The sequence below is a fragment of the Chamaea fasciata genome, unplaced genomic scaffold, assembly GCF_029207755.1.
Source record: "Chamaea fasciata isolate MVZ Bird 193981 ecotype frontalis unplaced genomic scaffold, bChaFas1.0.hap1 SCAF_4, whole genome shotgun sequence".
Lineage (NCBI taxonomy): Eukaryota > Metazoa > Chordata > Aves > Passeriformes > Sylviidae > Chamaea > Chamaea fasciata.
The window spans coordinates 32,645,366-32,667,075 of record NW_027094089.1 but is presented as its reverse complement, the minus strand read 5'-3'; the positions used below and the strand labels follow the sequence as shown (position 1 = coordinate 32,667,075).

The 21,710-nt window shown below is 37.2% G+C and overlaps 1 protein-coding gene across 2 annotated transcripts in view; it reads left to right on the top strand.

The window, feature by feature from the left end:
• The first annotated feature begins 3,005 nt into the window (after positions 1-3,005).
• TENT2 (terminal nucleotidyltransferase 2) overlaps positions 3,006-21,710 on the top strand; it is a 45,482-nt gene continuing 26,777 nt past the window's right edge. The window contains exons 1-9 of one of the 2 annotated variants that reach the window (XM_066181247.1): positions 3,006-3,039; positions 5,254-5,445; positions 6,078-6,206; positions 7,450-7,681; positions 8,747-8,861; positions 8,983-9,074; positions 9,837-9,903; positions 15,392-15,461; positions 19,053-19,129. In XM_066181247.1, the coding sequence (XP_066037344.1) occupies positions 5,291-5,445; positions 6,078-6,206; positions 7,450-7,681; positions 8,747-8,861; positions 8,983-9,074; positions 9,837-9,903; positions 15,392-15,461; positions 19,053-19,129 (937 nt within the window). In that variant the 5' untranslated portion in view covers positions 3,006-3,039; positions 5,254-5,290. Of the gene's footprint in view, positions 3,040-3,569; positions 3,669-5,253; positions 5,446-6,077; positions 6,207-7,449; positions 7,682-8,746; positions 8,862-8,982; positions 9,075-9,836; positions 9,904-15,391; positions 15,462-19,052; positions 19,130-21,710 lie in introns of those variants that run through there. The other variant, XM_066181246.1, reaches the window with a different exon arrangement.

The window sequence follows — 21,710 nt, the reverse complement described above, 5'->3', positions numbered from 1 at the left end:
TTCATACGGGTATCATGACTAAAAGGCTTCAGTCTTCACAGTGGATCCTGCAGTGTATTAATTCTTGTTATAGTACCATTTATTTCATTGTAGCTACATTTTTTATTTTAATATATGTACTATGTTTGGTCTCAGAACCAAATATGAAAAAGGGATACTTAGAATGAAGTTCTGTATTGACACAAGTCTCATTATTTCAGACCTGGTCTCAGAGACTAACAACATCATAAATGATCATATATTACAGGTGGCTTTGAAACCGAAAAAAATGTTTCAAGTAAGTTAAATAATTTCCCCCTAGGGACAGGGTATACAAATACATGTTTTTTATCACTCTCAATGAGTGCAGTAGTATAGGTGCCCTTTAATAAGTCTGTTTGCTATGGTAAAGCACATTCTAACCATACACCTGCCCAAGCTCTCATAGGCCTTCTAAGGTACCAAGAGGCAAAGAAAAGTCTGTAGACTTTTCAAAGATTAAACAAATAGAGGAATTGGCTTTTATTCTTCATTTTTGCCTTCTTGAACTACTGACAATTGAGATGCTTTGATCAAACTTTCCATCATTATTTACCTTCAGAGACTAACTAGCTGGAGTACTTCAGCTCCAAAAGCTTCAAAAAATTGCAAAAAGCACCAAAAAGGGACTTTAATGTTGCGTAATGGTTTTCATTCTATGAGAGAGATTACAGATGGCTCATCAGAGATCTCTTTGTCAATTACTTCTGGAAATCACTCTCTTTCCTACGTATCAGAACTAAGTATAGTTTGTAGTTTATAGAGTCTGACTTTGGACTCTTCCTCCATTACAGATCATAAATTTCCCTCTTTGATCATTCAGTTTCATGGCTGTTGTTCAAATAAATTAGTTTTACAAACAGCTCTTTCACAATAAATATATCATTTTTATTCTAATGTGAGCATCTTTTGAGGCAGAAACAGAAGATTTGGGTGAATCTGTTTGAACCACTAGTGCAAGTTCTCCAATTCTTTGTTGTATCCTTGTTCAGTTGAGTATCTCTTGACCAGCAGCCTGATTCCTGACTGAAACTAGAAGTAAGGCTTTGTATGTCTTTTCTAACTGAAGAGTATCCGTAAACTGTCTGAGATGAGAGTCAGGGTCAGGAAGAAAGACAGCACACATTGGAAAAATAGAACAGCTCTCAGCACATCAAAGCACAGAGATTTGTCTCAGAAGGCTGTTGGCAATTTGTAAAATGTCAGGTTATTTCAGGTGCCTCACTGAAATGTGCAGCTAAGTTGACAAGTGAATGCAGGTAATATATGGGGAAAAAAATCCTTAAAAGTGAACAACCTGTGCCAAAAAAAGAGAGATTATTTAGGATCTAGATTAATGCAAACACAGAATCAGGATGCCTTGTGCCAAGGAGCAGAGGAAAGGAAACCAGGAAAACACATAGCAACACAGGGTACTTTAATCAGTAAAGGCATTCCTTTTTTTTTTTTAAATTCTGTTCTTTCTTTTTTTCATTTTTGCTGCATAAAAAGACGTTGATTTTTAATACCCTGCTCTAAACACTGCCTGCTGCCAAGTACATTGATTGTGTTAGGTTAGATTTGTTGTAGGCCCCATGGCAAATGTGAGAAACCTAAAAGCATGACATGTTTTTGTTAATGGATATGTTATGGCAAGAAAAACAGTCAAAGATCTGGAGAACACTGTTTGAATGCAGCACACGGGGGAAATGCAGCTATAAGGAGTTGTATCACAGACTTCTAATAGTTAGGACACAAAGTTTCTGTCTGGAGCAGGAAGCAGAAAGTTATATCTTGATTCCAAATAAACAGCACAGAAAAATTGTCATAGTTTAATCCCCTCTCTCAACCAAGCACCACACAGTCACTTCCTCACTTCTCCACTAGCAGGGTCTGTGGCAGAATCAGAAGGGTAAAAGTTAGAAAACATGGGTTGAGACACAGACTGTTCAATAGAAAAAGCAAAAGCTGTGCATGCAAGCAAAGCAAAATAAGGAACTTATTTGCTTCTTCCCATGGACAGGCAGGTGTTCAACCATCCCCAGGAGAGCTGGACTCCATCACAAGTCATGGCTACTCAGGAAGGCAAACAGTGTAATTCCAAATGCCCCCTTCCTTGTTCCTCCCAGTTTATATACTGGGCATGATGTTACATGGTCTGGAATATTTCTTTGGTCAGTTTGGGACACTTGTCTGGCTGTGTCTTGTCCCAGCCTCCCAAGCAGACCCAGTCCCCTCATCAGAACAAAAAGTTCTTATGGGAAATTTCTTTGTGCCTGAACTTTGCTTTGTATCTTCATCCCAAGTATGACACTAGGATTTGTCTCTCAAAAATGTAATGCTAATAAAAGCCACTAACTGACCCTTATATGAAGATCCCATGCCATAGCCAAGAAAATAAAGTCTTTTCACATCCCAGACTTATCCTTGCCAGTCCACTTGCAGTCCCACTTCACTTGGCCCCTGTGTTTTGTCACTTTCTTATCTGTTCAGTCTATCTCTGAGTAGTCAGAGCCTTAAACCATAACCGCTCCAGCTGTGGCCTGCTCTCAGCAAAGCAAGCCCTCAAGTAAGAATTTTGAAGCTGAGCAAGCTTTCAACTTATCCCTTTCCTCTCAAACATGGGAGCTTCAACAGTGTGTCTGTCTATGCACAAACTCACTGTTTCAGTACCTGCTCATGCCAAGAGCTGTCTTATGGTAAGTATCCTCCCCAAGAAGGAATCCCATTAAAGAGGACATTGAGTTCCTGGACTGTGTCAAGTGATGGGCAACAAGGCTAGTGAAAGGACTAGAAAATGTGTCGTTAGAGGAACAGCTGAGCTGCGTTTGTTTAGTCTCAAGAAGAGGAGGCTCCGGGGGCCCCTTATCACTCTCACAGCTCCCAGAAAGGAAGGTTCCAGGTAGGAGCTGGTCTCTCCTACCGTGCCTGCAGGACAACAGGAAATGGCCTTGAACTGAAGCAGGGAACATTCAGATTACATATTTTTTTTTAATCTCCATTATTAGGGTGGTCAAGCATTGGAACAGATTTCCTAAGGAGGTAACTGAGTCACCTTGAGATGTCCTTGCGGTGTTGGGATCTGGTGCTGGGTGATAAGTAGTTAAGGGGTTACCGTGGCAGTGCTGGATGGATAGTGGATGGACTGCATGATCTTAAAGGTCTCTTCCAACACTGATGATTCTATGATTCTACGATTTTGCTTCTGTCATCCTTCAGGGAGCAAGCCTTTCAATACGTTCATGACCCCAGATTAATCCTAGCACGCCTATAATCCATGTTGGCCAAATCCTAGTATTTAGCCAAATACAATAGCTTTGACATGCTTCTGAACAGCAGCTCACTTACAGTCTGCCGGTAATTACAGAAAGCGAACCAGCTGCACTGCCATGTCTCCCCGGCGCGCTGCCAGGACCGGGAGCGCTCTGGCTCTCCCCGCCCGTCCCCGCCCGCCCGGCGCACGGAGCGTCCCGCATGCGTCCCGCCGCGCCGCTAGGGGGCGTGCGCCTGGGGAGGCGGCGGCGAAGCGGCGCAGGAACTGGTGGGGGCAGCGTTTCCTGCCGCATCCTGGCCGCTTCCTCCGGCGTCCGTGCATCCGGGGGTCGGGACGGTGCTCATCTGCAGGAACTGGTCTCCGCTGCCCGCCCCGCCTGCCTCCGCTCAGGCCCTGTGTGAGTGTCCTGTGGGGGTCCCGCGTGGACGTGACAAAGAGCGGCGCCGGGGGCCCGGGCTCCGGCCCCAGGGTTGGCGGTGGGCCCGGACGCCTCTCTCGGCACGGGGGCTGGGGGCTGGAGGGCTTCCGGGCACCCGGCTGGGCTTACCCGCGCGGTTCACTCGTGGCTCTGTGGGAAGTACACGTGCTTGTTTGGAAACAGTGCCCACGGGGACAGAGATACTTGAACTGTGAGTTACGGAACTTGTTTAGGAGAGCCTGGCAATCCCTGGCGAGGTAACCAGTGCTGGAACTCACGGTAAAGGTCGTTGTCGCAGGCAGCGGTGTTGCTGCATTGGTTTGGTTTGGGGGAGGTAACTCCTCCATTGCTTGGCGTCTTGGTGTTCGCAGTTTCAAAGGCTAAACCGAGCGTGTGTTTCTTCTGCGCCTAACACTTGAATTCTCATTCACGATTCTGTTACTAGCTAATTGTATCCGTAAACTGCTATAATGTATACGGTGTCCTGTGGCTGATGCCTCTTTTACTCAGAGGGGAATGAGACTTTTTAACAGTTGTTCTGAGACTAGAAACGGAAAAGTTTGGACAGCACATAAATACTGTTTCAGACGAAATGTCAAGTGACTTGCTTGTTAAGCAACACGGTGTAATTTCGTCGGCAGGACTGAAAGGGAACATCCAAATATTAACTTCCGTTAATGCTTAATGGTTCCACTTCCCCACCCCATCAAATGGGAGAAGAAGAAAGAAAAAAAAAAAAAAAAAAAAAAAAAAAAAAAAAAAAAAAAAAAAAAAAAAGAAGCACTCTAATAGCTTTGTCTTGGAGCTTGTGCAGCAGTGTCCTTGTATTTTGCTATTCACTAGTGCTGTTATCACAGGAAATAAGGAGCAAAGCCAAACCCAACCACATAAACTCCTCATTATTCTTTTTCCTATGCTCTGTGCTAATGCTGCCTGCAATGACAGTCGGAGCTATCTGGCTAGTTGTACAGAATCAATTTTAAGTTTAAAAGATAGTGAACCTATATTTTTCTATGACAGAGTCTGTTCAGTAAAATAACACTATATATGCATGATGTTCTCCAAGCATTATTACATTGGTTGCAATTGGTGTCATCATTTGACTGCTTTTTTACATGCCATGTTGTGAAAAAATACTAACTTCATGACATAACATGTGGTTCATGATTAGCTGCATCTTCATGCTCTTAAGATGTACTCAAGGGGTTTTTTCCATATATTGTGAACCTCATTGTGGAATGTTTCAAATATGAAACAAATTCCACTGTTACATGGTATTCTTCCCTGAGATGAAAGCTGTTATATCTTGTGATATGTTACTTTTCAAAAAATTAAACTTAAATTTGACAGGATCATATAAAAATTCACTTTTAAACATAAATGAAATGAGCAGTAATTATGAAACTTAGGAGTATGCAGTGTTTTTATTTAGTGTCTTGTACTGAAAGTAAATCCTGTGATCCCTGTTCTCCTAAGCAATTCCTCGAAGTACATTCTACCTTATTTGACATTTTAAACCAAGTGCTTAAAATGTAACTAGTATTTTTTCTTTTTTTTTTCTTAGATGAAAGGATACATGTTCACTTCAAGCAGAAAGAAGCATGTTCCCAAATTCTTCCAACTTGTGTCGTCCACCCTTCTCTCCAAAATATCAACAACAGAGTTCTTTCTTCACTGAACTTCCTCTAAATATACCTCGTAATCTTCTTTCTCACCAGCAAATTATCGTTCCTCCATATAATTTTCATGGTGCAGTGTAAGTACAGTAAGATTTGGTAGCAGGGGTTGGGTCTGAAAGACATATTTCTGTTTATGGAGAATGGTTTTCACTGTTTCACTGTTTTTAACATTGGACTGCATTGAACTTCACAAAACATGAAGGTATCATACATATTAAAAAGAGCTATATCATTTTTCTTCTGGACCTGCAAATGAACTTGCCTACAGTGTTCATAATGCATGAGATGAAATTGCACTGATTAGAGCTGTTAATCCACAGTTCAGTTTTAAAGATCTTCAGTCATATTTGTTTTATGGGGAGAACGGGGAGGATATAAGAAGGGGAAGAAACATTTATTCTTGGGTCTATATTTGAAGACACTGTAGTGTTCTTTAGGCTTTTGAATTTAACAGTTCCTTAAGTTAATTTGTTTGCTAATCCCTCCTTGCACATATACTGTCAAGAATGAGCATTTTCTGTTTTTAATGAAATACATATTATAAACTGAAATATATCTTCATGTTGAATAGAAAAGAAAGATGTATTCTTTCTAAGAAAAAAAATTACAGGACTTGTAGAGTTTAATATTCAGTTAACTATAACTACTGACCCATAAAAAGCATCTTGGTTATCTTATGAATAATAGTTATGAGCCGTATTCTTTCTAGTGCTGTTTGGAGAGGGAACATTGAAGCTAGTCCAACTGTTACTCCAGTTGTTGCACTGCAACCCGTGGCTTATGGATATGTCAGTCCACCGTCTAGGTCGGGTGTCGCGACATCATTTCCAGGAAGAAAGTAAGTTCTTTGTATATGTGTGACTAATGCTGGCTGTAAGGTACCCGTTGTAAAGCATGCCTGATGTCAATTTCTTACGCAATTTGAGTTATGTTAGAAATTGTAATACTAAATACCTTTTTCTTTTTGATGGAAACAGGCCATGTATTGGCTCTTTAAAGCATTGTACCTGTTTGAGAATCTTAGTACTCAGAAGTGACTTCCTACTCATTTCTGTTTAGTACCTAGTTTTTCTCTTCCAGCAGCTGTAGCCTTGCAGGAGTGATTTAAGTGACTTATTGTAATACTGCAGTGGATTATAGTCTGTGTGGGCTTTAAGCTGGTTTGTGTCAATGAATTTGACAGGTTAAGAATAAGGGTTCACCCTCAAGGTTTTATGGGAATTATCATGTTTTCCTGAAGACACATTACGTGTTTTTTCCTAATTTTCTTAACTATGTGATGTATTATTTTTCCAATACAAGGTGTTAAATTCAAGCATGTGTAAGTTCTTGTTTTTTAATGAGGGTTTTATGGAAGCCTAGTTCTCTTAGGATTTTTAAAATTGATTTTACATTACTGCCTTTGTTATTTTAGTTGCAACAGAAAGGGAAAATTTGTGTAAATATAAGGTTTAATTTTCTTTTAATGCTTTAGAAAAAAAAACCAGTTCACTTTGTTAGTTCAGATATACTAGCTGATACGTATTTCTAGTAATTGTGGGAATCACAGTTGGGAGGAGGTTCTTTGTAGTCTGTCTTCACTTCCATCTCCTGTATACTAATTCTCCACCAAATCTAACGTGAAAAAATAAGCACAATCAAATATATGCTATTAAGTTTTAGTTGAGTGTGTTATTATACCATGAAGACAGGAAGTCCCTGGTTTCATGCTGCATGCATCTTTTCCTCTTTGAGCAGGCTGTTCTATGAAAAACTATGCTATGTTGTGAGATTTGCAGTCAGCTTTAACAAACTTGTCATTTGGGTTTTAGTTGGTTGAGTGCTGACACGTGCCTTAAAGAATTGCAATCCAAATCAATCCAGTTCTAGGGTGCTTTCATTTCTGCATTTTTATCTTCTCTTTTCCCATTCCAGGTTTGTTTCACATAATACCTAGGATGGGCATGCCTGTTCTATAGCATACTTGGGCTTAGTGAAGTAGTTATTTCATTAAGTGTTAGTATTTGAACTTTGTAGAAACTGTCTTTTAATCGTAAGTTGGAGCTTGTGAATGAGAGGAATTACACGGTGTCTCTCTCTAGGAGACAAAGTCAACAGGGAGTTCCAGAGAATGTCAAACGGCAGCGGATACATTCACGTGACTCTGACACAGCTGTAGTTAACCCAGCAGTGCCTTTACCAGCATCGATTTCAGTTCAGTCTCCAGCGTTGCTTGGGAACGGCTCACCAGCCTTAGCTGGATGTGTTCCTCCTTTGCAAGATACCTTGTTTCCAGACCCTGCAGACTCCATGCTCCCTGTTGCCAATGATGAGGTAATGGCTTTCTGTGCCTGTGCTTTACTTCTGTCTTCCGAGTAGGCAGAATCCAGAGGTGCTGTGGGAGACCACAAAAATTTCTGCCAGGGTTTTTGACAGTATCATGGGATATTATTGTTAAGCTGCCATTAGAAGAAGTATCAATAAGTGTAGCTGCCACTGTGGTTGTATATCACCTCCTTGTCTGTGCTTGGATTTGAAGCGTTTTTATGGGGGCAGGGGAAGTCATGGTGTTGTTTCCTTGTGTTGTTTATTTACATCCTAATGTCAGGAAGCCTTTATGTCTGTTCTAGGAAGTAAAATTTGGAGAAATAGTCCATTTCTCGCATGATATTAGGTGGGGAGAATTCTGACAAAAAAACCCACTGTAGTAATGTTACAGAAGCCCATTCTAAGTAAATGCAGTATTTGACCTGTAAAGATGTTCACTACCTCTTTTCAAGAAAGCATAAAAGTTACTGTCATAGCTATTCTGGAATATAGAAGAGAATGGAGTGTTGTTTAGAACTGTTTTTTGTTCTGCACCCACATGACAGAAGGGTTTTGGTTTTTTTAGTGTAAATATGCCTGTTGATTAAAGAATGTAACAGTGTTGTGAAAGGAGAACAGTCAATACCTCCTTCCAACAAATATCTGACTGCTTTAATAGTTTATGTAGGATAAAAAAGAAAGCTAATTTAAATCAAATTTTATAATTATTTTCTCCCTATTACTGGTAGGAAAACTGTTGATGTTAGAGTCAGCAAAAGATGTCTCTAGTCATTCACTACTTATTCCCTGAAATGCTGCATATGCTGATGATGCACAAATTGTTTTCTCTGATTTGACATTTTATAACAAATGGAACAAATTTAAATTTAAAGACTTACCAGAAATTTCTTTAGGAAACTATTCATTGTGAATTTAAGTGCAGTAAAACTCTAGAAAATAGAGTAGGTTGTGTGAAATGATGCTGGATTTTACATTAAAAACCCCAACCTTCTGTGTTTCGTGTAATTGCATTCCTGACAGGAAAGAATATTCACTTTGATGTATCTTAATTTTTTGTATTTGTGTGTCCAGTTAAGTCAACAGATTTTGGCGTTGTTTCAAGCATGTCGGCAACAGGCCTCTGATTTAAACAGAAAAGAGCTCTGCAGAACAGAACTCCAGAAAGAAATTCAGCTTATTTTTCCACGTATGTTTTGAATTTGATTACTTAATATCAGTTTGCATGTTCTTCATGTTTGTGATTCTTCCTTCCTGTCAAACTGTAATATGTCACATGATGTTAATTTTTTGTTGCTCTTCTATTACAGAGAGCAGACTTTTTTTGGTTGGGTCCTCACTGAATGGATTTGGCACTCGTACTAGTGATGGTGATTTGTGCCTGGTGGTTAAAGAAGAACCAGTAAGTAATTTAAAACATATGCATAGTTAAAACAAAGTGTGTGTGCTGTAAAAAGGCGGGATCCTGAAATGATTAAAAAAATCTTTTTGATTTGATAACATGGTATTGCACCCATAATAGCTACAAACTGTGAGCCCAGTAATGTGCCGATAAGAATTCAACCTTATCAGCCTAACAAAACTTTTTTTTAAAGCCTTACCTTCAATTCATAAGTGAAAAGTATAGCAAATGGGAAGCAGATGCCTAGAATGTGGAAGAAGACTGTTTAGAGAACTCTTTTAGATGCAGAAGCAACTTCTAATAAGTAAAATTTCTTATTATTTGGATTTGTAGTTACCAATTTTAGTGATCAGGAATAAAAATGTATTTAGCATTGTAAATATTTTTAGTGAGAAAAGATGTTATGGGTAGAAATTAGGTTAACAGGAAGGGTATCTAAAAGAAATTTAAATAGACCATAATCTTAAAAGAATTGAAGCATCATTTCAAGGGAAAAAGAGGACACTTTTGTGTAAATGGTGCTAGGTTTTCATCTAGGTCTGTGATTTTTGAGTGTCTGATAATCACTTTGTGTATTTAGTATGGATTGTTCTGTCTGGCATTTACTGTGATAAATGTGTATGTGGGCTGTAGAATGTGTTGGGGTACATGTTCATGTATTATTCTGAGAAGTAATTTCATTTTAAAAGCGAAGCATGCTTACTTTGAACATTTAAATGAGAGTTACCAACTTTTTTCATTAATTTTAATACCACATTTCAGGTGAATCAGAAGACTGAAGCAAGACGTATACTCAGCTTAGTTCAGAAACTCTTCAGTACTAAACTTTGTAAGTTACTGTCTGAAGTGAGATGGTAAGATTATTGGCAGTTCTGGAAGAAGTGTTGATGCTCAGTTGCAACTAATGTATGTAATTCCATCTTGTCTAGGTTCTAATCACAGTACTCTTTGAAGAAAAATTGTTATAAATATTTAGTAATGTTATTTGATGCTGATAAATGGTAATTAGCAAAACAACAGTTTCTCTTGAAAACTGGTGGATTTCAATAATGGGTAGTATCTCAGATGAGTTTTGAGTTGTGGAACACAATGAGAAGGGAGTAGATTTCTGTTTGGGTTACCTCTGTTAGTGAACCCTTGCTAACATCTTAGACTGCACTGTCTTCCTGGGAAAAATACTCTTAAGAATTTGTAAAATAGGATGTCACTCATAGTAGAATGTGTAGAATTGATTTTTTTTCTTTTGAGGCGTAATTAACTTAGGTGCCTAATGAAGAAAGTAATAAACATTGATAATACCAGCACATTCAGATAAAACAAGTCAATTCATAGTTTCTATAGTTTATTGTTTAGACTCCCTTCAGATTAAGAATTCACATGGGCAGTTCTTGACTTAAATGTGAAAGCCTGCTACTTCATAGAGGCTTTTGTATCATCCTTTGAATTATAAAATACCCTTATAAAATAATAAGGCATTTACTGATATCAATGACTTTATCACCCTCCTTCCCAGACTTGTGATAGTTCCTTTGATGCTACTCCTTATAGTGATGTTCTGAGCAGTCCTGCAGTGCTAAAAGGAACAAACCATAAATTTAAATGCAGACTTCAAAATTTCTCCATTGGCAAGCATGCATGCACGCACAGATTTTAACAGCTCATGTGGAAGATTTGAAATATTTATTGCTGAATAGTCATCTGATATTCAATGCTTATTGCTACTGATTATTGACATTTCCGTAAGTCTGAAAATTAATCTGCGTTTGTCTGTGGTGCAGCTCTCTCCAGTGGTTTCTGATAGCACAGTGATAAAATAGGTGTGTTTTCAGGGATCAAGAAGCTTATAAATGAGCTTTTTCAAGAGGTCTTGTTTTGTGACAAAATGTTAGACAAAATCAACTTTGTTTATCAGTATCAGAAAGGTATGACAGTCAAGTGCAAGTGATCCCCAAAGGTATTTGTGCTTTTGCCCATTTTTGATGCTTTCATAATTCCCTGATACCTTGCAAGTGTATTTGGTCAGCTTGATTTAATCAAAATATTCTATGGAAGGTAAGGCAGGACAAAGCACTGCTGAGATTATCACTCTTGCCAGGCACTCTTAGTTGTGGCATGTAGACCTCTTATCTCATCTCTTCAAAATCTTAGCATCACTGTGACGTTAATTCCTATACCTAGCAATCTGTCCTGGGTCTGTGTATGGATGTTTTGTGACTAGAACTAACAGACAAAAGTTGGTTGAAAAATGTTCTAAACCAAAAGGCTTTGGCACGTGGGTCTTTCCACTTAGATTTAGCTGATTTACAAGCTTTAGCTGAACTATGCCAAAATTTAGTACTTCTGGAACAAGAGGTGTCCTGGTTTCAGGTGAGATAGTTAATTTTCTTCTTAGTACCTGGTGCAGTGCTGTGGTTTGGATTTAATATGAGAATAATGCTGGTTACACACTGAAGTTTCAGTTGTTGCTCAGTAGTGCTTACTATAAATGAAGGACAGCCTGTCTACCTAAAATGTATGAAGTTGCTTCTCAAGTTTTGTTCTGCCCTGTTAGCATGTATGATACTATCCTATAATTTCAAGGTAATACCTCTTTGACAACATTAGTTAAGTATTTCTTTCTTTCTTCTGTAGTAGAGAGACTGCAGCATGTTCTCAACAAGTGTGTGAGCAGTCATAAAACTTATTGTTGCTTCGCATGAGAGAATGGAAATAAACATAGTTTGGGCCAATCATGAAAGCTAGCAAAGTATGTGCCAAGATGTAAAAGGAAACAACAAGAGGGAGAAAATCTAAGTTGATATTTAAAGTAAGTTCTTGCTCAGGTTTTGTGAAAGAGTTAAAGAACAAAAAGAAATAAGAAGAGTATTTGTGGCATAGGTAAAGTTTGAGAGCTTTTTTAACCTTTTTCCAGATCACTTTGGTTCAGAAAATTGGGGGAAGTTTTTTCTATCTGTGCCTCGCTCAACATCTCCCTCTTTGTTCTTGCATTCTGCAGTGTTCCTGTGCATTCCAATATAAGGATAGTAAGAATGTGATTCTGTGCTTATTTTGCCTTAATTCTTTGATGGATAAATGAAGAAGCTTTCCAAGTGCAAATTAGATGAGTCCCTTTCACAATTTGTTTTGTCTTCAGAATTTTAAGTGCCATCTCTTCTTACTTATTTCAATTTCAGGTTTGTAAAAAGTAACAAGTGTGAACAAGGAATTTTAGTCCATCAGATTTTAAGTCTTATAAGCTTTTCTGTGTTGTCATTCTGCATCTAGAATACCGACTGAAATGAAAATGTGTTCTGTTTTTGAATTGTCTAATCACAGAGAAAAGTGGGAAAAACTTCTGATACTTTATTCATTGTTTTTGTGGGGTGTATTAGTCTCAAAGGTATGTATTGTGTTTCTCCTAGAGAAGAGAGATGTAGGCATAGCAAATATATAATTCATATCAAAGACTAGCTAATCACATGTAACTTCATGGCTTGTTTGTTCAGGTACCCGAAAATGTATTTTTTTACAAGATTGGCTGACATTCCCAGAACTGTGTGCTGAAGTCAATGTTATTAGAAATGTGAAGCATTAATTTGGGGTGATAACTGAAGGGGTTATATCTAAAGCACTGAGGGGAAGTGTCAGACTGATTCCTCACTTCAGATTCATCTGTGAGGGATTCATTTGAAAAACACCTTGATAGTATTAGGTTGACAGGTGTTTACTGCCTGCATAAATAACAAGGGGCTCATTTTCCCTTAGATTTAGAAAGAGTAGCATTGAGACTGGGTTTCAGAGTGGATTTTGCCTAATGATGGTCTAGTGGGAGATGTGTAACAGCTGGGACAAGCAGAGGAATTTGAACTCAGTTGAATGACTTTGAAGGACTGTGCAGATTGTTGAGTGAATTCCAAAAAAATCAGGAGTTATTTCATCCTGTGGTGGGTTGTACCTTCCTAGATTCTTCATGAATGTGGATTCAGACTTCTGTGCTGTCCAGTTTCTCCTTCTGTAGTATAACCAAATCAATAGGAGCAGGCTACATACCCAGGATGTCAAAGATCTTTTTGTCAAATACCACGTTTTGGATTAATATTCTGTACAATTGTTTAATCTTTCATTTTGTAAAAGAAGAGAGGGAATTAAGTTCTTCAGTCTGAAATTTTGCATGAATAAGTTATATTTGAACCAGTGCTTAGTCTTCTTTGAACCCACTGTATTCTTTTTTGCTAAGCTGAAGTGGTGCTCATGACCTTTTCATACACATGCCCAAAACTGCTGAGCAGCTGTATGGATTTCTTTTTACATATTTTGGTGTAGCCTGTCTGGTCATAGCTTTCATGATCACACAGTCAGTTTACTAAGGCACTTATTCACTTACTTCTGGTTTTGTGACTGTTTCTTCCCCTGTATGTATATACAAGGTACAGTCTAGACTGCTATTATCTAGCATCATTGATCTGAGCCAAGAAAGAGGATACCAGCAGAAAGTTACTGCCTTCTAACTTCCTCTTATCTTTTCTATCTTCCTCCTTGCTTTTTACCATCCTGTGAAACAGATTGGGATTATGTTTTGGGCTGTATTTTTTTTCTTAGCCAACTAATTTGAGACAAGTATCCATCAAGTGTAGGGAGGCATTTGCAGACAAGGATGTGTTTGGAGTGGATTGTCAATAGAATGAGTTCAGTTAACTTCTGAAGAGCATTGCAAAGGGTCATAGTGAGGAAAATTGAATTACTATGGCATGCAGATAGACATCCGTTGTTGCCTAACATGTGTTAGTGCATTGAGAATCTTTGTCTTAAATTTGGTAGTGAGAAGACAGGAGAGGAGGCAGAGACTTTTTCATGCTTTAGACTCTCACTTTAGAAATATTTTGGGATGCTGGAGGAGAGATGCCTGGGTGTGTCTGAAAGTGCAGCTAGAAGGAGGGGATGCTTGTGTTAGTTACCAGGCAGTGAACATGAATTGAAGTTGTTCATTTAAGGTTCTCCCATTAGCATCAGTAAATTAGAAAGATTGTCTTTCATTCTGAGTGCAAGTCTTTGTGTTGCTTAGTGTTGTGCAATGCATTAAAATCCAGATAAAAATTGCCTCAGGTCAAGTCTGTCTAAACATGCATATCCAAAAAACAGTTTCAGAAAGTCTTTTAAAAAAAAAGTTTGTTTTAATTGAGTATTGTTTATTTGTTTAATTGAGTATTCCACCAAATCTGAATTTGTCATCCAAAAGCAATGGAGATGATGCTGTTTAATGAAGGTGGCCATTCAGCTGATAGAAGCACCTTGTTGCTTTTTCTGGAGGGAAAGAAAAAATCAGATTTTATTCAAAGTTATTTTTAGTCTGTATTACTTGTACTGTGCATGCTTATTTATGCTAACCTGAGGTTAATTTATAGAAACAATGGGAAAATGTATGGTGTTGGATATGGACAAATTCAAGTGGTCCTAGATTTGGCAACAGAAGTAATTACTAAAATCATGCCTTTTGCCCAAATTCATATCATGTAACCTACAGGCTCTACTTTTCTTTCCTTTCCATTACTTTCTTGGGCACAGTATTCATTCAGGATTGAGGGAAACTACTGAATATAGGCTGAGGTATCATGAAGCCTAGGGAAACTACAACAACATGGCTGATGCAACAGTTTTGGGGAGCTGAGTGTGGAGGGTGCATTTGGTGGCTCTGTGTGGGTGCCTGAGCTTAGTACTTGTGAGTTTGGATGGTCTGGCATAGAGCCTGTATGTCTGTACTGTGTAGGTGATCCTCTGATAATCATCATCAATGTGGATTTATTGCATATTGTATCACTATTGAAGCAAAAGACAGATAAAGCTTATCCCATCTTTGACAGAAAGCGTTGTCCTGTTTGCAATAGCATTTCCTGGTATGTAGTGCATCATTTGGATGAACAGTTCTCAAAACAAATTTTAAGCCTATCATTAGCTGATCCTGGTTGGATATGTTCTCGCTCCTTTATTTTTGTACCTTAATTACAACTATTCCGGATTTGTATTACAAGTACTGTTCCATGAAAGCATTGTAGTACTGCATTCCTTATGTTCAAATTTCTGGAATGTATTTACATCAGAAGAGTCTTCTACTCTATGTTCTACTTATTTCTCTAATGTTTAGTGTGCGGGGGTGTTTCACCTGCTTTCCTAGGTTGTTTTTTTTTGCTACAGTTGCTAAAGGTTACCTAGTTTAGCACAACCCTGTTAAATTTAATAATCTGCTGTTTGCTATAAATCAATCAATAAGATTCTATTACAGGATCTTTTATTAAGATCTGCATCTTGCATGAAACCTAATTGCATATTTTTCTCCCTTTCAGCAAGCTACATTGAGCAACCTCAACTGATCAGAGCAAAAGTGCCAATAGTGAAATTCAGGGATAAAGTCAGGTAAGTATTCTGTTCAGCCTAATCTTTTAGACTTTGACATGGGAAAGTGTTCTGTATGTGTGCTGCCCTTAGGAGCTGTCCCACTGTTTTGTGTGTTTATTTGTGTGGTGCTGTAGTTGTGTTGCAAATTTGTAGAGCTAGCATGCAGTGGAAGGCAGCTTATGGCCTTGATAGTCTGAACCACTCTTGTGGTTGAGATGTTATTTTGTTCCTGTGATGTGAATTAGAGGCAATTCATCACATATTTCTGTGGGTTATTTGTACGTAGCGGACTCCAAGTTAACAAATGGTTTGACAGAAAAACAGTGGTAGGAAGAAAACTGTTGTGAAATATAATTTTGCTTCCTGTGCAAACATAACTATTGAGCTATACAAACAACCCTGAAAAAGACTAGTTTGTGGTGATATTTTCTTCTTTTCATCATATATTCATTATGAAGACATGAGAATAATTTAGACGGACGTACTAGGGCAGATAATGATGTATTTCTTATTGTGTGTGATAAAAGTATCTGACAGAGGAGAAAGTCAGGCAAACACTGAAATATGTTGACAGCCTGAGTAATGGTCATCTCTTCCTGTGTTCATTGGCTTAGTTTTATAACAGATATGTATCAGTTTCCTATGGTAACATAGTTTCATCCTTCTTTGTAAATTGGACTTTGAACAACCTTAATGTAGCTGTGTTAACCTGTTTATATGGTTCTGAAATTTTGCAACGCTGTCTCTGTCTTTTGAAAACAAATAAGCATTATTTTTCTGGTTTCTCCCTACGAAAGCATATCACAACATGTTTTTATTGTGATATACTTTTATCATGACTAGGTTCTTGCCCTTATAAAACTAAATCTGTCATTACAATTTGAGCTGAAACATCATTTTAACCTTTTGTTTCATCTGAGATTATACACACTTGTTGGGGTTTTTGCTTTATACTTTTTTCTTCATTTACGCCCAATCCCATATTTACTTGAGTATAATTGCCAACCTTCTTTTAAAAATTTGAATGTTTTTTTACTTTCTCTTCTAACAGTACAAAAATCAGTTTCTTCCATGCTTCCTGAAAGTATGGTACTTATCAAGCTAAAATTTGGGTTATTTGGATTAGCTACATATAGCAATGCTCGTCTTTTTGAATATAAATGAAATGATAAATTCCTGGTGCAAATATTGAATGAATTATGGGATTATAACAAGAATGTATTTTTTCCCAATTTAAAATGAGAAAATCAACTTTAAAAAGAAACCTTTAATATAGAACTGGATGAAAGTGATTGTATGAGAAGACTGAAGTATTTTTGTAAGCACTTATAGTCCATAGTACAGTCACTTTCAAAAAATAAGTCATGATAAATATATACCTTACAGAGATGGTTTAAAGAACTCTTTATTTTCCACTACATCAAAGTATGATCTTCTAAGACTAGAAGCAGTACATTAGAGTTTTGCACAATAAAAACCAGTATTGTTCACTATCTGGTTTTCTGTATTACTTTTGTGGAAGGGAGGAGTGGCGGGGAATGTCATCATTTTGGGATGGGATTTTTTTTGATTGTAGTTAATTTTTGTTTTGTTTTCTGTCTTTACAGTTATATTCCTCTTATGTAACCTGTCACCTCCATCCGTGTTTTGTGTTTTTATTAAAGCATTTGTCTCTTTCCAGTCTCTTGCTGGCCTCTTGTCTTTTGTAGGCTCAGATGTACAAAAATTGAGTACTCATGCATTTTTTCACAGAGGCCTTGAAAAATTTATTTGGTATCTTGTACCCAGGGCACTAAGCCTTTTTTTGCCAAAATACAAAAAAAACCATTACAAGCTTCCTGTGAAAACTTTTTTTTTGATGCCCAGCTGCTGGGAAAAGGTGGTTGAATTCAATGGGTGTTATCTCTGTATCTGGAGATGCCCGTTCTATCTAATGTGTGTATTTCAATAACTGATATATATATATATAATATATATATATTTCATATATAACTGAAAATGGCTGTTTCCCCTTACTTGAATTCAGTGAATGAGAAAACATTCAGTTTATATTTGTTCTCTTTTATGACCTTTAAATTTGGGGGTTAATTGTGCTGTAAAAGTAAGAGAAGATCCACTGCACTTAAAGACTTACCATCTTTTTTTTCGGTAGTCTTTCCCAGGAAATTATTCTAATGCTGGTTCTGCTTCCCAACAAGCCTTTGTTCAATATTCAAGATCTTTATCCTATAAAAGATACAAAACCAATTTCTTCTGCTACAGTTGGTGTGTAGATGACTGTTTTCCTCTCCTTTAGTGTTTTTTAGCAGAACTTGAGTCCAAGCAGTACAAAACCTTTTTCACTTGCCACCACTTCAACAGCTATTAAACATGCACAGTAAACATGCAATAGAACTTACTTCAATCAGCATCTGGTAAACAGTCTTCTTGTCAATTTGGATTAACTGAAATTAAACATGCAATCTTACTTTTCTTTTTATTATATTTGCACATGCAGTTAATATTCTCATGGGTGTTCACGCTTAGATTTACAACTGTGAAGTGGCAGCTGAAGCTTCTTTATTTCCCGTACTGTTATGTACTATATTCTTAAAACAAATAAAACATTATGCTTGATACTAACGCAGGTTTAAAGTCATGCCGTAGTTTTGATGCAAAGAATGTTTTCATGTAAGAAATGTTTAAAAGATGTAGAAAATATAAAATGTTCAAAATACTTAAAAAAAATTCTTGTAGACCTCAAATTACTGTCTTTTACCAAATCTAATGAATTTCAGGTTCACGTTCACCTTATGTGGCCAAGAAAATCCAAAGAAGTATTTGCGTGAACAAATGCTGTGTGAATGAAACTTGTGCCTGTAAAATGGAAATAGCTGTATTTCACTTCTTTGTCTAATAATAGACTCTTTTTGTTGCAAGTTAGTCTTGATATGGCTTATTAACCATGAATACAATATTATATCTTGAGTTCTGTGAGTAGTTAGGCTCTATATACAATAGGAAATTCAAACCTGGGGGCAAGTTATGTCGTAAATAAAGTAGTTAGTGCTTCTTTACCTTATTTAATCTTAAGAGAATGAGAAGCATCAAAACTGTTTTATTGCAAAACATGCACTGTTATTCAGAATTGGTTTTATTCCAAAGTATCAATTCTGTCTTCCTGTCATTGCAGAAATGACTCTTACCTTTTGATCTCTTCCAGTTCTTATTCTCAGTTCATTGGCATAATGTCCTAAAATAATAACTCAGAGAATCTATCCTGGTGTCAAAAGTTATCTGTAGTAAATCATGCAGTGCAAGTGCAGTTGGGAGAAAGATTTGGTAAAAATTAAAAAAGATATCTTAAGTTGCCCTAAGGAGTAAATTTGTATCTACTTGTAATTGTTATTTTATATGAAGAATACATTTTTATAACAAAGGAGATCAAGTCTGTAAGTGGCTCAGGTGCTATAAACAAAACTGTGGGAATCACAGCATTTAAAACTCTGAAGAAAGTTTCTAGGGCTTTATATTAAAATTATATTTCTCTATATCTGTCATAAAGTAGGTAGTAAACATTCAGAAATTGAATACCATGATGCTTGACTTTTTGTTTTTTCTCCCTAATAGCAATGTGGATTTCGACTTGAATGTAAACAATGTGATAGGTATAAGAAATACATTCCTTCTGAGAACCTATGCATTCAGTAAGTTTTTATTGTATTTTCTTATTTCTGTAAACTTTGCTTTTAGAGTTTGCAGACTGGTATTGATATGCTATGAAAATTTAATTGATTACTATATATATATAAAATTACCTATTTAGCTACATTAAGTAGCTTTAAGATAAGTTCTTGTTGCTCATTCTAAATACATGGAGAAAACAGCTAGGTATGTTTTTAATTGAATATTATAATATTCAGGAGATAACAAAGATTCTTCATATTAAGGTCCACATATCTACTACAAGGGCTACTTCAGGTATTCTGCAGATAATAAGATCATGATAGTAATGGTTATCTAGTGCTATAATCTCCAGCTTCTTTTATTTCTTTACAGCCAATGACTTTATGCAGTTGCAGAGTCTATCCTTGGACAGTCCAAAATAGTGCTTCAGTATTTATACTAATCCCAAATCAAAATTGGCTTCTGCCCGCTCAGGAGTTTGCATTTTAGGGAGAGATTGTGAAACAGCCTTATAAAGGGAAAATAATAACAACAGGTAAACTAAGTGTTTCTTTTCATAGCATTGCAATGTCATTTGGCAGATAAGTATATAAAGGTGTGTGCCTCAGCCTTTTTCTTCTAGGGCGTTTGCATTTGTTCCTTTACCACCTTTTTTAGTTCTTGTATAAAGGAATTTCTTTTTATTAGGGTAGGCAGTTACCAATAGGAGCTACCTTCACTAGTTAACTTTTACTAATATTTCAGTCAGAGTTTATGTTCTATATTAGATGTTACTGGAAGAGTTTACAACTTGTCCTGGATCAGTTGGTTAACTGTGATTTCTTCATACATCCAGGAAAGTGTATGATTGGAAAAGGATTTGCTTCCAAGTTTGAAAATATTAGGAAGCAGTCGTTGTCATTTTTGACTGTGGATGAGCAGTCACTTCACCAAGTCTGATGTTGATATATTTGCTTGTAGCTTCTGTCACAGATTATCTTTAGTCTTGAAGGAAAATCACTGTGGGGCAGACAAGTCCAGACGTGAAAAGTGAAAACAGTGCTAGTATCCCCACTGTTCTGCTATCGTGCTCACTTTTGTAAGGCCAGCAAAATTAGCTTAATGTTTCCTGGTGAAGGCTAAATAATATTTTCTTGAGGTCAAGAAGTGAATTAGTAGCGAAGGGAGACTTGTGATTGAAAATACTATCTTCTCAATGTTCTGGACCTTCCTAAATTGTCAAACTGTAGCATACAGTATACAGCTTGTCTGTCTTGTATTCCTTGGACCAGAAAACTCAGGTGACATAAGGCACACAAAACTAAGTGGAGGTTTTTATCAGTCTCTCTCCATATTTTTATAAGTCATATGAGCAAGGGTGGATAGCCTTATATGTATTATCCTGCTCAATTACACATGTAGCTGGAGGGCTTCGACCTGCATGGGGGAAAAAAATTATCAAATTACCTCTAATGTGGAAGATGTATTCGTCTATTTTCCTTTGGAACAAATTAGACACTCAGGCAAACAAGGGACTAACTATCTTAGTGAACATGATAAAAAAGCTAAAACTCAAAAAATTTCAGTGGATGCTCTTCTATCTGTTTTGAACTTAACTCTCTGGTCTTGGTGCATGAGTGCTCTAGTAAACTTCAAGGATGATAAGGCTAGGTGAATCAAAATGTCCACAGAAAATACAGGTAGATTAGGCAGAGCTAGAAGGCAAAGTCCGTGCTGTTATGTTGCTAGCATTTGTTGAAGAGGGCATGTCTGTGATTCATCAGCAATTTTTGCTAGATATTTTTCAGTTAGTGGAAGCTGGACTTCTTGTCTTTGTGCAAACAACATTACTGAGAATTTTCTTGAGGGGTAGTTTGTGTCAAAGTATCAGACAAAGTTTACTGGCCATATTGCACACTAGCTTTGTTATATACTAATTACAGGCACCAGCAGACAGAATTTAATATCTCAAAATGAGGTCAACTAAAAAAAGATCTTTTCTACTGTGACACAAAATAGCTGTGTTTAAAACTGGAACCTATTTGCATTTTCGTCTCATGAAAAAATTCTATTCCAATTAATGCATCTTCATGTGGTGTCTACAGTACTTTTGTGGCATCTCACAATTGGTGTACGAAGTTTTATTTTTTTAGTTCAACCACTGGTGAACAATGTCAGGAATAAGGTGATTAGTGATAAGGAGTTTGGTTGTTTCCAAAAGCTCTTCCAGATGTAGTAGGACATTCATTCTGAGAAGAGTACCACTTACATGGGCATACGTGTTGAACCACTCTGAGCATGTTGTGAGAAAACCATGCTTGTTAGTTTTACAGGATAACAGAGAGCACCCCAGCTGGTGCAGTTGTAAGATGTCTTTGTGTTCATGTCCTGATAAGCAGAATACAAAACTCTGTATATTGATGTCAGGTTAGAAAAGATACTCCAGAATGTATAAGCTTTTAAGGCCATTGTATGGCACTTGACTGAATTGATGATCTGCTTCTGCACACCTGCAAATAACAAAGTATGCTGCAGAGTCCCAGGAGTTTGTGGTGAGTGATGCCTACCTACAATAGATTAACACTTTAATTAGAGGGTTATCTATATGCACCAGAAATCCAG